The following is a 15,964-nucleotide window of genomic DNA, read 5'->3' as shown; positions in this document are numbered from 1 at the left end:
AATTGAAATTCAGGAAAGCACCAGGTTATTGTCCAATATACAGAACTTGATGAGAGCGTCATCTGCCTAGGATTTAACACTGGATGACAAATGTAGACCAGAATACAGACACAGAGGATGAGTACAGAAATGAATACATTAACACAGAAGCACACCCAAAGTTAGTGGTTACTGAAGGAGCTGCCAACATCCAGAGAAACAAACCGAACGTCGCATCAACACAGAACCGCCGTGGTCTGCGATGTACCGTAATGAGCGTGTGCCGAACGCGTCTTAAGGCTAACAGATTGGAAAATAGGTAATGTGTGAGTAAATGCAGTGATGTTAGTGTGCTGGGTTAGGAATTAAAGCTATGTTAGTGTAACTCACTGAGAAGACAGTGTGAGATCTACATACAGCAGCATAGAGTACGTCTCAGATAACTGTGTGTGATGACGACACGGCTGACAGGCCCAGCACCAGTTCTGAACACAAGATTCTGGAATATCCAGATATTGCATCCTGTCCGTATATGTAAAGGTTGCATTCAGTTGTCAGAAATGTACTGAAAATGAAAACTCAGTTGCTTTGTTATTCCTGTTTTATACTGTTAAAATGAGCTACAAACAAATAATAATAAAAAATGACTTGCAAAAGTGATCAAGCATCTGTCCTGCATAATTATACACAGAAATGTTTAAGACATTTGTTCTGTTGGTTGAAAGTGAAATGTTTTCCTTGTGCATTTGTTTGCCACAACACAAATAATGTGTTTCATAATGTACAGGGCAAATATAAAACTCTTCAGGGATATAATGTCAGTAAATGAAAATGCTCTGGACTCTATACGTATAATAATAATAATAATAATAATAATAATAATGAATAATAATGATAACACGAGTAAAAGAGGGTGAAACCGGTGCTCTGTTTTGATCACTCGTCCCCTTAAAGCGGCCCTCTGGTAAGGCTTCATTCAGAATGTACAGGACATCAACAAAGGAAACTCAAAACCACAAACATTTACAAGAAGAGCCAGAGAATGATGCTTTTAAAACAAAATAACATTAAAGATCTGTCTTATTGATTTGCATTCAGATCAAGCTATTTACAGTGTTTCAGAGACAGTCTCTTGGCCGTTTGCCCCGTCGAGATCATTGATGCTAGAGAGGACGTGTCTGGATCCCCTCAGGGTTTGAGCTGGTGAATGTGCTCTTTCACAAAGCGCCGCCATTCATTCGAGTAGCAGACTCAGCTGTTCTGTTGTCCTAGATCTCACTAGGTATGACAAAAACCACCTTAGGAAGATTCTTCTTCAGCTTTCCTGCCTGCACAAACAACAAGAGCAGACACTATTAGACAAAAGCCACAGAGACACAGACATCTTTGAAAGACAGTCTTTAGAAAAATAAATGAAATTCTTCAGAACTGCTACCTTAAAGGACAAGTCCACCTCCAGAACAAAAATGTACAGATAATGTACTCACCCCTTGTCATCCAAGATGTTCATGTCTTTCCTTCTTCAGTCGTAAAGAAATTACGTTTTTTGAGGAAAACATTTCAGGATTTTCAGCGGTTGTAAATGATCCCAGCCGAGGAAGAAGGGTCTTATCTAGCGAAATGATCGGTTAACGCTCGTCTTGTCTTGCTTTCCCTGAACTCTGTATTCTGGCTCAAGGGTAGTCGCAAAAACTCCAATCGTATTTTCTCCCTTAGCTTCAAAAATCATTACAAAATCATCCTACATCACTGCAGAAGTACCGACACAGTCTTTGCAAAGTGAACATGCAAAGAAGATCAAACACCCTTAACAAAAAAAGGTAAAACAGCGATATAGGACGAGTTTTTCGACATACCCTAACTGTCATGAACCAGAAAAAAAAGAGTCCAGGTAGAGCAAGACGAGATGAGCATTTGAGATTAAGTAGTATTTAAATTATATTATTTTTATGAAAATAACCAATCGTTTCGCTAGCCAAGACCCTTCTTTCTCGGCTGGGTTTGTTTACAACCGCATTTGTGATCGTTTGAAGCCACATTTAAACTGCATTTTGGAAGTTCAAACTCGGGGCACCATATCAGTCCATTATATGGAGAAAAATGCTGAAATGTTTTCCTTTAAAAACATAATTTCTATATGACTGAAGAAAGAAAGAAATGAACATCTTGGATGACAAGGGGGTGAGTACATTATCTGTGAATCTTTGTTCTGGGAGTGGATTGAAATATCAGTTTCAGATTCATTTTGATGGTACACTGACTTTTAGCAAAGTGAAAGACTTGTGTTTCTCTCCCATGCACGTGTACAGATGCACGTGTACAGTGACCCACTGTAATTACGACAGTGAATTTACTCCCATAATTGTAGGGGGCTCCAAAGTCACATAAATACACAAAACTACAGTTGCTTTAAGAATAAAGTTTAGAATAACAAATTATCACAGCTAGACTGTGATGTTTCATCAGAGCATCTAAAAACGGCATGGGAAGATGACCTTGCAATAGATATCGAAGACTGGCAATGGGATGAAGCACAAGAACAAGTTCATTCTTCTTCCTTGTGTGTTAGACATAGTCTAATACAATTCAAGATCTTGCATCGACCGGTCTAAACTAAAGTTCTCTAAGATGTTTTCTTCTGTGGACTCACTATGTGATAGGTGCGGTCAAACTCCAGCATCACTAGGACATGTGTTTTGGAGTTGTCCTAATATTAGTAATTATTGGATTTCAGTTTTTGAGCTGGACCCAGACCCAATTTTGGCTATTTTTTGGTGTCTGTAGTGATAATATGGAGCTATCTAAAAATGAGTATACAGTACTTGGATTTGTTACATTTTTAGCACATGGATTGATTTTACTCAACTGGAAACAGAAGCATCGACCCCGCTTCACAGAATTAAAAATATCCTACCTGCAGCCTGAAAAAAATCAGATTCTCTCTAAAAAAAAAAGAAAACTAGGAATTTTTATGCAACATGGAAGCCTTTTATTAATTATTATAATTATAACACAAACAATCCCACCACCTTTATTTTTTTTTCCTTTTTTTTTTGTCTTTCTTTATTTTCTTTTTCTTTCCCATGTCATTACAACGTTAAAATCCTTTGTTTAAAAATGATTTGTATTACATATGTACAAATTTCTATTGGAAATTTTGTGCCAATGTAGAAAACTTAATAAATAGAATGTTAAAAAAAAGAAAGTTCAGAAAATGCTGTATTCCCAAAAGCTTTACATTAATGTCTTATTTGTTATCATTAGTTAGATACATTAACCGTAACTAACCGTAAACAATACGTATACGCCATTTATTAATATTAGTCAATGTTAATTTCATTAGTTACTATTACTTTTTTAAACTCAAAATTGTACTTGTTAACATGTCAAGGCAGAAACATTTTTACTGACATTACCAAAAATAAATAAATGCTTTAAAATATATTGCTCATTGCTAGTTCATGTTAGTTATATTTTTTAACTAATGTTAACAAATAGGACTTGATTATAAAGTGTAACAACATCCCTTAGGAATGTTCTCATCTTTTTAAGACAAATTTAAATTCCTTAAGAATCTTATAACAAATCATTGTAAATAACCTCCTACTTTTTTAACTTTTTTAGTTCTAAATTCAGTAAAAACTCAAACAGGGAGCTCGTTTTTAATTTTATAATTTGATGTTGTCATTTTCAGCAGTATTCAGCACATACACCACTAGTCAAAAGTTTTTTTTAAGAACTTTCATGTTTTTTTAAAGAAGTCTCTTCTGCTCACCAAACCTGCATTTATCCAAAATGCCTTTGTAACATTATACACTATACCGTTCAAAAGCTTGGAGTCACTATAATTTTTTGGGGGGAAAAGAAATGATAGAAATTAATACTTTTATTTAGCATAGATGCTTTAAATTGATCAAAAGTGATGATAAAGACATTTATAATGTTACAAAAGATTTATATTTCAGATAAATGCAAATAAATGTTCTTCTGAACTTTCTAGTCATCAGTGAAAGCTGAAAAATTCTACTTAGCAGTTCTCAACATAATAATAATAATAATAAATGTTTTTTGAGCAGCAAATTAGAATATTAGAATGATTTCTGAAGGATCATGTGACTGGAGTAATGATGCTAAAAATTCAGCTTTGAAATCACAGGCATAAATTACATTTTAAAATATATTCAAATTAAAAAACAATAGCAAAAATAGCAAAAGTATTTCAAAATTGTCCTGTTTTGCTGTATTTTGGATCAAATAAATGCAGGCTTGGTGAGCAGAAGAGACTTCCCTAAGAAACAATAAAAATCTTACTGTTCAAAATTTTTTGACTGGAAGTGTATGAGAGCCGTTACATGCAGAATGTGTTCGCTCAATACAAAAAATAACAATTTAAAATACACAGCGCATTGAAAATACAATAATAAGTGTTAAACTCTCAAGCAATTCTCAACTAAAATAGTGCACATGCTTATTATGAATTATTACAGCATTATTAATTTGCAGCTGATCTGCAGCTTTCACAAGAACTGCCTTATAATTAGGTAAGGCCAAAACCAAACAAAATCACCAACAAAATGTATTTAAAAAAACAAATAAAACAAAACTATGATTCCCAAAAAAATACTCTCAAACTCTCAAGCATCACTGAAATCTATCAGCTGAAGGAAGATCATAAAGTATGTGAATGTCATATCTTACATGTGCAGAGTGCATTGAGGCTTTGTAGTGATCCTCCAGATGAGAAGAACGCCCAGACGCCCATCAGCAGCGTAATGACGTACACAGGAGGCAGACTGCCTTCATACAGTGGATTCAGCAGTGACTGACAGATGGAAGAGAAAAAAATGTCAGCTATTTTTTTAGATTAGTAGTAGAGTAAGTGATGCTTACCATAATACAACTAGGGACCAAATTAGATCTAGACTAGATACATTTAATATTTAAGATGCACGTTAATATAAGATACAAACAGGGCCAAAGTCTGCTGAGCTATAAATAAAGCAATCTCTGAGCAATAACATTTCCTGGGGAAAGTCTATATACATAGATAACCCAAGCTGTGTATATGAAACTGAAACGCAGTCACACTCCTGTAACACCCTGACGGTTTCTGTGCTGCTCTGGTAATGTGAACCTCTCCTGCTGCATCCAGATGAAACATTAGACATGCGATCAAGCCTTCCTTAAACAGCGGTATCATGTAATAAGAGTGCATATCAAATGTTCAGTGTAACTTTATACTATCACAGGCTACAGGTGCCAATCGGTATACAACAAGCTGCGACTATCTCCAATGACTGAATTTTTTATCCAAGCTTGTGTACACTACGGGAACAGTGAGTTTTTTTTACATGTTTTTGAAAGATATCTCTTCTTCTCACAAAAGATGCATTTATTTGATCAAATTACAGAAAAAACAGCAATATTCTAAAACAATATTACAATTTAAAATAACTTATCAATGTGAATATATTGTAAAACGTAATTTATTTCTATGATCAAAGCTGAATTTTCAGCAACATTACTCCAGTCTTTAGTGTCACATGATCCTTCAGAAGTCATTTTAATATGCTGATTTGCTGTTTAAGAAACATTTCTAATTATTATTAAATGTTGCAAAATATTATTTTTTTGTATAAAAACCGTGCTACATTTTTTCAGGATTTTTAAATTAATTTTTTCTTTACTGCCAATTTTAATCAATTTAATGCTGAATATAAAAGTTAATTTATTTCTTAAAATCTCACTGTTCCTGTATGCGAGTGATGAAAGAGATCTGAGATTTTCATATCTTCGCCATCAGTGTGCTAATAAAAAAGCTAGCTGAGTCACAGTTAAATTGCAAAAGCATGACTTGACTTTAGACTCATGAACAGTTTTAGCTTGAGACTTGAATTTCACCTAAAGACATGATGATCTATAGGCCTACAAGAAGAAATATTTAGTCACAAATGACATGTGGGATAATACAGGCTTTTGCTGCTGTATTGCACAGCGAGTTAAAGATAGATCTGACACAATCTGACATACATCACAGAGGTTCAGCATTACCAATACATTTACTATGGAGAAAATCAAGAGGCAACAAAAAAAAGCATGCCTTATAGTTGTTCAATGTGAATGTATAAAATATTCATTTTAAAAGATATGGTATTAAAGCAAAAAAAAAGAAAGAAAAAGAAACCAGTTAAGTCTCATTTACTTATTTTACAATAAGTATAACCCTGCATGCACAACACATATAAAATCAAGTGTCATGGGAGTGGATTTATAACATGAACCTGAACCTGAAATAAACTTGTGAGGACAAAGTCTTTCAATGTCAATTCATATCAGAGACACGTGGACGTGAAGAATAGATGAGGTTAGTAAAAGTATGTGTGTGTGTGTGTGTGTGTTCATGTAAAGCTCACCAGGCCAGCAACTAACAAGTGGAGACCGACGACTGCAGCGATGACCCACCAGCGGCTCTTCTCACAGCCCTCAAAGAACACCACACCCCAAAACGTGTGCAGCAGCGTCAGCGCAAGCGTCATCAGAGCTGCGAACAACAGACACAAAACCCTGAACATCACTGTTTCGCAAGCTTTTGAACTCCAGTGTCACCCCAACTACAATCTGAAGGATTAATGATGAGGATTTAAAACATGTTTTCACCTGACAGAATATTTTAGAGCTTGTCATATCTAGAAAAATGCACATTTATTATTACTATGTCCATGGAGGCTTAAAGTAAAAAACTGTAGGCATTTCTTTCTTGTATCTTGTTTGCGTTCTACAAAAGAAAGAAATGCATTCAATATGACAGTAAGTAAACGATACCAGAATTGTTGATGATCATTTGTATCCCTTTAATAAATAATAACAGAGGTTTCAATCCTTTTGGACTAACGAATTTTCATCAATTTTTCATGATTTTCTCAGTCGCACTAAAGGACTTTTAGATTCTCATTTTTATTATATTTATTTTCCCCAAAAGGATTGCACTCTAAAAGAGCAATTAAATTAACACCGAACAATTTCCACAACCTTCCTGATATTTCCAGGTTTTTCATAACTGCGGGAACCCTATTGTTAAATACAGTACAAAAAAAAAAAAAAAAAAAAAAACTACATCCACCTTTTTCTTCCCGTAAGAGTAAATTGTATGGTTCTGGCTTCCAGTCTCATCCTCGTCCAGCTATTTTTAGCTGTACAAAACAGCTTATTTTGCTGCTTGATATTGCAAATTGGTGTGTTTTGCCACATTATTTTAATGTACTATCTTAATTATGAACACATTGGTTTGTGGTGCAAACAGTTTTACGGTTTACTGCAAGTTGTTATTCCTCTCATTATTTCCCTATAGCAGATAATGAACCGGAAGTTTTGTTTTGTTCCAGTTTTAGTTTTGGTTCTTTTAGCACAAGAAGTGAAACTAAATGCAAATGAGAAACGCTGCCTTGGCAACAAACTAAAATTAAAGTATGAACTCGTTTTTATTTTAAAATAATACTTTAGTTAGCATTATGTTATTTCATAAACCGAAAATGTTTTATGTCTATAACATATGTTTATAATGTATAATAAAAATGTTTATAACTATAATAACCCTGGGTGAAAGAAGGATGTTTCTGCACATGATGGTGAAATTTTAAATCGGCTTGTTTATGGATTATAAATATGACATTTGAACGATAATAATTAAAAACTGAAACAATCAAGAAAAAAAATACTATAAGAGAAGTACTCTCGATAATGTAATATACAGGTACTTCTTGTAAAAGCAAAACCTAACATGACCTTTACTCTGTGTCACAATAAAGCAGCTGTGTCATACATTTGTTTGTAAATGCCAAATCCAGATTAAAAGATAAAAGTTGTATTGTGTTTTTTACAAAAACATATTTTTTGGTGAGTGACTTACATGGCATCAAGATTAGGTGACTTGGTTCCAGTAAATATTAATAGAACATACATCTTTCTCCAGCAGTAGGACTGGTTTTGTGCCATCTGTCAAATGCTTTGTCATATGTTGACATAAAAACACCACATCTGAAGGTTAAAGTGGTTGGAAACTGTTGATTACTCTGCCTGTCTCGATGGCCCATGAGGCTTTGCAGGAGCTCACCTGCTGTAATGAAGTAATACTGTGAGTCTCCGAAGATGCCGACCGTCCCGGGACCCAGGGAGTCAGAAAGGATGTTGATCATTGAGAACGCACCACTCATGATCCCAAAGCCCAGTCCAGCCACTGCACACAAAACACACACACACACAATGATAAAACCAGACAAAGCTGTGATTCAGTAATCTTGAGTGCAACATGAAGCACAGGGTGTGAAAGGAACACAGTTTACCGTAAGCCATCTGTCGGACTGAAATAGCTGAACCGTCATCATCACTAATGGCTGCCAGACCCTCATTGGCCTTCCTGATGATTCAACACAACAGTTAAAAATGAATCACAGTTTCAAAGAACCAAATTTCCTTAGAATCAACTGACAGAAGGGAAACTGCTTGAGTTTGCAATTCACAACTAAACTACTTGGATGAGTAACACAGGGAACAGCCTAAACCGGAAGTAGTAATTATTCCTTATATCAGAAATTACAAAATCTTGGCATCTTCTGCCCACTTTCATAATTTAAGGCAAGACAGTACAGGCAAAATTATTTCATTTTTTTTTTGGGCTATTGTGCTTCCATAACAGGACTAGCACGGTTCCCACTCTTTTTCTGTGATCATTTTCCAGGACATTTCTAAGACACTTCCAGGACATTTTTATTTTAATTATGGTGGGATTAAAAGACAAGGAGAACGCCCTAAAGTAATATATTCCTCTCGAGAGAAGTCTTTAAAAACAAACAGTTTATGGCCATGACTTAACTATAAAATAGCTCTTAATTATACTTAATTACTTTCAGAACCAATTTCAGTCCCATAGCAACATGAGCGCTGCACATTTAAAAATTAAAACGCGGCGTGGGTGTTTTTTTTATCTGATAAGTGACATTAATGAGCACAGCGCTGCTTTGTGTACAGCTGATACCGGGGAAACATGTTTCTGCTGCTCCAAAAGCGCCTCCTACGGGCCGATAATGAATTTGGCATTTTCAATAACCCCGTGTCCGGGCAGCATGTTTCACTCTTTTTTCCCCGTTTTCTGCAGAACTTTTCACATTCTTTATCCTGACTGAAGCACTTTTGTTACAATCTATAAGAATAATTAGTCTATGTTATACTGTAGTTCAGTTAAATATATTAATATTAATAAGGTGAGCCTGAAAGTCTTATGTTTATTTGACGTGATTTCACATTTCTTGTTTGCATGAAGGCTAAATAGAAATAAAAGGTGAACATTAATTTATTTGTACCATTTTTTTTTCTAAAGCATTATACAGTTTTATAGAAGGAGGTTTTATAGACCTGGCACATTAATTTTTCAGAAGTTCGAGGCGAGTTCCAGGCAGTAATTCTGAGGCTTTTAAAAATATTGTTCATATTGATATTGGAATTCTATAGTTTCAACCTAAATTAATAAATATATCGCGACAAATTTTGGCCATATCGTCCAACCCTACGATCCATAGAAAGATTCTACATACATGAGCAGTTTCTGATTTAATTTATCTTTGTGAAATTACGCTACATAAAAAATATCTGCAGGAAGCAAAAACAGCACACTGGTTGATTGAGAGCGCAAATTCACTCTGACAGCAGGTGGTGCTTATGGAACAGCAGCGATACAGCATTTCCCTGGTTATCGATGTAAACAAAAGCAGCACTGTGCCTAGAAATACTACTTTAGTATGGATAATACACTGGCAAGATAAAAAGAAAGAAAATACCATCTAAGCTTTTCTGAGTTCTCCTCAGAGATACATTCATATAAAATAATTTTTTTAATAATAATTTTCCAGGACTTTTTCCATTTTCTCTTATTTTCCATGTGTTTTCCAGGACTGGAAAATTAGTCATCAATTTTCCAAGACATGTGGGAACCCTGACCAGTGAAAAAAGAAAATCTATAAAATACACATTTAAGTATTTATTTGTGACCCTGGACCACAAAAACAGTCACAAGTAGCACAAGTAGATTTGTAGCAATAGCCAACAATACACCGTATGGGTCAAAATGATCGATTTTTCTTTTATGCCAAAAATCATTAGGATATTAAGATCATGTTCCATGACAATATTTTGTAAAATTCCTACCGTAAATATATCAAAACTTAATTTTTGATTAGTAATACGCATTGCAAGGAACTTCATTTGGACAACTTTAAAGGCGATTTTCTCAATATTTTTATTTTTATTTATTTTTTGCAGCCTCAGATTCCAGATTTTCAATCAGCTGTATCTCAGCCAATATTGATTAACAATCTCAGTTTTAAAAACATGTACCCTCATGACTGGGTTTGTGGTCCAGGGCCACATTTTATTAAACATTAGTTAATTGCATCTGTAAGTTTAAATCACAATATAGAGATGCACCGATTGACCGGCTAGTGATCGGAATCGGACGATTTTTCGTATGATCGACCCAGATCGGTGACCGGCAGGTCAGGCTCACGTCCGCCGATCCTTTTATTGCCAGCGGCGGCGCAGGCAATTACGTCACAGCTACGCGCACACTCACAGTCTGGTGTTAACATGTCGTTGGTGTGGAAGTTCTTTTCTGTGAGTGGAGATGACACAAAAATCGCAGTTTGTAACGTTTGTAAAGCAAAAATACATCGTGGGGGAACAAGCTCAAAAACGTTCGGAACAACAAACCTAATAAGACACTTAAAACACTATCATTTAGCTGAATATGCCCAGTTTGAAAAGGGGAAAGTGGCTAAAGCTAGCGCGCCGAGTCCAAGCCAAAGCTCGTCAGCCACAAGTCAGCAGCCTGTACTGTCCTTTATTGGGATGAGCAGTGAGAAGACCAAAGCAATTACGAGGAAAATTATGGAATTCATGGCCCTTGATGACCAGCCGTTCTCCATAGTCGAAGACAGAGGTTTCAGAAATTTGATGAATTACCTCAGTCCAAAATATATTATACCGAGCCGGTGGTACTTTTCCGACGTTGCCTTACCCGAGTTGTTTAACCTTGTGTCAAAACACACACAAAGCCTGTTACAAGCCGATCCCGAAGCAGCCATAAGTAGATTTTTCTTGTTCAGTCCAACACTGGAGAAAATTTAGTTCTCCAGCTTAGTTATTTGTTAGTAAGTTGTTAGTTATACATTTCTACATTTTCAAGGCGCAGAGCACTTTATTTTGTTGTTAAAATTATTTTGTTGTGAGAAGATCCTGTAATGTTTATTGATTTCTTTGATTATAAAAAAATTTTGTTAGTATAACTCTACTAATGTTAGTTATATACCGGAACTCATTTTATACCTTACAACGCACTTTATTTTTTTATTATTTAGTTGTGAGAAGATCCTGTAATGTATAATAATTCATTTTATTATAAAATAAATTTAAATGAAAAAAATACATCATATGCTTTCATTACAGTTCTTTAAAAAAAAAAAAAAAAAACGGCAAAAATCGGAATCGGCAGGTCACACTTACTGAAATTTGCAGTCGGTGCATCTCTATTATAATACATATCTGTAAAGTCTGTTTTCTCAAAATTATTATTTTTTTCTTTTACACAAAGTCAGAAATCCCCAACTCTGTAGCATTTACATTCACCACACCTTACTGTTTTATTCCCATCTCTATTTTGAAGGTTTTACAGCAGAGTTTGTTTACTAATCATCCATCTGTTATATATACATGGTGAAAACGTATTTTTCTGACCGTTTCTCAGTATTTTTAACTCTTTCACCAAACTGCAACAAGAAAATGAGTGTTTTAAATGTTTAGATTTCTGTTATGAACAAGTACGCAAATTAGCGCACATTTAACAAGATACTGACACATGTGCATATATAAACTTTTGAAAACCAGCCTGTGCATTTGTGCTGCTGGAATCATCATGTTTGGCACTGACTGAGGATTTCTTATCATGTCACACCATAAAGAGTCTCACCTGAGCAGTCTGTAGTAGGCAAAGCGAAACACTTCCTGCAGCAAGACGGAAAAGAAAACTCCAAAAATCAACAGCCCCCTCTGAAGACTGAGATCCTGGGAGTTACTGGCCTTGATAGCGATGAACCACACCAGAGAAGACAACAGCAGAGACAGCAGCCAAAAAAACGCCCTGAAACAAACACAAGCACCATCTGCTTACATTCTCCACTTCCAGCTCTTTTAAAAGGCCTGTTAAATGTCACAAACAACAACTTTAAAAGTCAGAGCATAAACACTCAAATAGAAAAGCCATGGAAATCATCTTATTTACTTAACTTCATGTTTATAAACTCTGGGTTTGTTAGACATCATATAAAGAAAGACAGTCCACCTTAGGATCTGACTGCATGTCTTACAAAAAAAAGTGCAGTGGAGCTACCCGGGTAATACTACGGTACTTTGTTATGTTCTGTGACGCTGAATAATTCACGTATGCATAAAAACACGGTTTTGTTAATCGCATTATGCTTTTGAGGATGTAAGTGAAATTTGATCACATGACTCACCCTGCGATCAGAATGATGACTCTTAATGGGTCTTTGGCGATAGTGAAAACAAAAAGGGCGAAAGACGGACCAAACGCTATGAAAGCACAGCCAAAAAACACTGCCAAAGTCATTCTGGATGAACACCTTTCTCTATCGGAGGAGATAATGAGCAACAATCGGGCTCCAACAGAAACACTTACAACGTGTGAAAGTAAACACAAGCAATGCTAGTAGACAATACACACAAATCTACTTAATTCTCCATAAATGAAAGATAGTTTAAACCTGATAATCTCATTTGCAGCCGTACAACATAGACAAATCACAGTCTCCTCATATACAGACAAATAAAGAATCGATCCATCAAAGCTAATAAATCCGATTATATTCGCGCGGTTTATATCGTTCTTCTGTGAGCGCTTTGTTTGGTAACATTTTCAAACTTAATCTTCAGTTTCTCTTTCCTGAATAAAAAACACACGCTACACTTCCGAGGGCTTTTGTTTGGTTTAAATGATTGGCTTGCGCTTCCGGGTTTACGTGCCTGACTGCGCGCTCCCGCCGCTGCGTGGCGCTGTGGTAACAGGCTGTGGCTAGTAAACAGGAAGCTAAAGAAAAGCGGCAAATTAAGTTTGTTTAAATTTAAGGTTTTAGTACTGTTATTCCTTTCTGATTATGTAAATAAACTTTGCCTATTTTAACTAGTTACTGTTAACAAGGTAGTCAAAGGTAGTAACACTGCTATCATGTTGATGCACCGATACAACTACAATACAACTTATATATATATATATATATATATATATATATATATACACACTACCGTTCAAAAGTTTGGGGTCAGTACATTTTTATTGTATAGTTAATAATAAATAATTTACATTGTTATAAAATATTTATATTTTGAATAAACACTGTAATTTTTAAACTTGTTATTCATGAAAGAATCCTGAAAAAAAAAATCACAGGTTCCAAAAAATATTTGGCAGCACAACTGTTGATATTATCCAACATTGATCATTCTAATAATAAATCCGCATATTAGAATGATTTCTGAAGGATCATGTGACACTTAAGACTGGAGTAACAGCTGATAAAAATTCAGCTTTTCATCACAGGAATAAATTCTATTTTAAAGTATGTTAAAATAAAAAACATTATTTTATATTGTAAAAACATTTTGCAATATTACTGTTTTTTTTTCTATATTTTATTTAAATAAATGCAGCCTTGATGAGCATAAGAGACTTCTTTAAAGACTATTACAAGTCTTACTGACCCCAAACTTTTGAACGGTAGTGTTTATATATATGAGAAAGTAATTAAAAGAATAAAAATCGTCAGTGTAATTCACTTAAATGTAGATCTAATATTTTGATATTTTGTTTAATAGTATAACAAAAAATGAATGAATGAAAATAAATAAATAAATATGTAGGTAAGTATTTGCTTGCTTGCTAGACAGATACAGCGTGTGCATAATTAATGGAAAGTTGATATTATGATAATATTTTTCCTTCCAAACACATTTTACCAATTCCAAACCACATCAGTCCTAATAATTGCTATTAATTTTGTATTTAATCATTTATAAGTGACATATAATTATCCATGAAGGCTGGAAGTCTATAGAGCCTTAAAAAAATCTGTCTTCAACGTATTTTACAACACTTCAGCATGTTACTATTATTAAATGAGGGTCATTTTTTTTGGATTTTTTACCCAAGCAAAGTCTCTGAGAATCTGACACCTTGTACTTCTGGAGGCTCCATGTAGGTTGGAGTTCTGGAAAATGGTGGCACTGGAGACTAAATGGTTCCTGATGGTTTCACACCTAATTCTTTACATTAATTCCTAATTCCTTTGCAGTTAACATGTGTCTTTTCTTCACCTGTTTTTTCTGATTCTGCTGACCCAATGAGCATTTCTTTATCCAGTGGTCATGCCTTAACTTTCTAGTATTCTAGTATTGCATTAGTTTGGAATATTTCTTATGGGCATTTAATAATTTTTGACTTTCAGTCTGAGTTTTGGCTCATTTTATCTGTAAAAGAAAACCTGCCTAATAATTATGGACACGTGAATATAAGGAGTGTTTCACTTCCAGCATTCATGTACAATTATATATTGCATATAAATAATTAAATACAAAATTTTTAGTAGTCATTAAGACTGATGTGGTTTGGAATTGGTAAAATGTGCTTGGAAAAAAATATGATCAGAATACCAACTTGCTTAATGATTTATGCACACACTGTAAAAAAAATTCAATTCTGGTGAATATTTGTGTAGAACAGCAACCAATTACCCCAACCTACCCTAAATCTACAGCAGTGAGTAGAATTATAATTCTGTAATACAAAGTTTTCCTCTCTGTGTTTTGGTTGTTTTAGTCTAGTGTAAATCTATGTTGCATCACTAATATAATCTCCAACTATAAAGTTTGTTCATTTTTATTTCTTTTTTGTTTATTGCTTTAAAAATAACTACAATAATGTAGTAAAAGACATTTCTTTTAGCTTTTATTCCTTGTTACTAACTGTTGTTATTTAAACCCTAGAAATGGAAACGGTGGTGCAGCTTTAGCTGAACTGATCTGAGTGCTTTTGTGTGATATTGCTGGAACAGATCCAAGTCATTGACAAGCCACAGAGAGAAAGAATGCAACCTCTCATTATTCAGTGTTGTAACAAACACATATATGGTACGGGGAGGATTCATACTGAAATAACTGAGCCTTTTTAAACTTTTTAAACATAAATAGTGTGAAGACCCTACAAATCATGTCAAATGAATGTATTTAATTTGACCAAAACTCATGTACTGTTCCACAGAGATCAAACATAGTAAGCATTTACTGTGCATGTTGTAAACCAGGGGTCACCAAACTTGTTCCTGGAGGGCCAGTGTCCTGCAGAGTTTACCTCCAACTTTCCTCAACATACCTGCCTGGAAGTTTCAAATATACCTAGTAAGACCTTGATTAGCTGGTTCAGGTGTGTTTGGTTAGGGTTGGAGCTAAACCGGCCCCCCAGGACCGGGTCTCGTGACCCCTGTTGTAAACTGATGCATTTAATTGGCTTTTAATAACACTGCACTTCCTCTTAGATGTTCACTCTCTCGTGGGCGTCTTGAAACGTGGTTGAGAACCACTGCACTACATGAAGTATTATTATATGTAGCGTGGGTTTGAGTACTGAGTGCTGGTATTTTTACACCTGAGATCATTTTAAACACACACTAGTTGCTGCATGCACTTATGTGGGGTTTTGGGACAGGCCTATAATTTCACTTTGTGGGCCGTTTGGACAGTTACATATCCTAGCATTATCAACTGGCAACTGAATAAAAAATAAGGCATAGAGAATTTAACCTTGTTGGGATGGTGGCGCTATTGCTAGCTAAATAGAAACAAGAACCCCTACTTGAATGGCCACCAGGAG

The 15,964-nt window shown here is 34.9% G+C and overlaps 1 protein-coding gene across 1 annotated transcript; it reads right to left on the bottom strand.

Annotated features, from left to right (window-relative positions):
- Positions 1 to 704: 704 nt before the first annotated feature.
- On the bottom strand, positions 705 to 13,049 carry zgc:114200 (Gamma-secretase subunit Aph-1b-like). Its single transcript, XM_051121427.1, has 7 exons — positions 12,540 to 13,049; positions 11,993 to 12,163; positions 8,319 to 8,392; positions 8,090 to 8,212; positions 6,393 to 6,520; positions 4,678 to 4,801; positions 705 to 1,307 (listed from the first exon to the last, which is right to left on the bottom strand). Exons 1-7 carry the CDS (start codon positions 12,650 to 12,652, stop codon positions 1,279 to 1,281), a joined length of 762 nt encoding a protein of 253 aa, XP_050977384.1. The 5' UTR covers positions 12,653 to 13,049; the 3' UTR covers positions 705 to 1,278.
- Between the last annotated feature and the right edge of the window lie 2,915 nt (positions 13,050 to 15,964).

Source organism: Labeo rohita, chromosome 10 (genome assembly GCF_022985175.1).
Source record: "Labeo rohita strain BAU-BD-2019 chromosome 10, IGBB_LRoh.1.0, whole genome shotgun sequence".
NCBI lineage: Eukaryota > Metazoa > Chordata > Actinopteri > Cypriniformes > Cyprinidae > Labeo > Labeo rohita.
This window is presented reverse-complemented; position numbering and strand designations above follow the sequence as displayed.

Excerpts from the sequence above, each read along its gene's own strand:
- zgc:114200 (XM_051121427.1), bottom strand. The coding sequence starts at position 12,652 with ATGACTTTGGCAGTGTTTTTTGGCTGTGCTTTCATAGCGTTTGGTCCG. Across the intron at positions 6,521-8,089 it reads GTATTACTTCATTACAGCAG|CTCTGATGACGCTTGCGCTG; the intron begins GTGAGCTCCTGC and ends TGTTGTTCGCAG. Across the intron at positions 4,802-6,392 it reads ACTTGTTAGTTGCTGGCCTG|TCACTGCTGAATCCACTGTA; the intron begins GTGAGCTTTACA and ends TCCATCTGTCAG.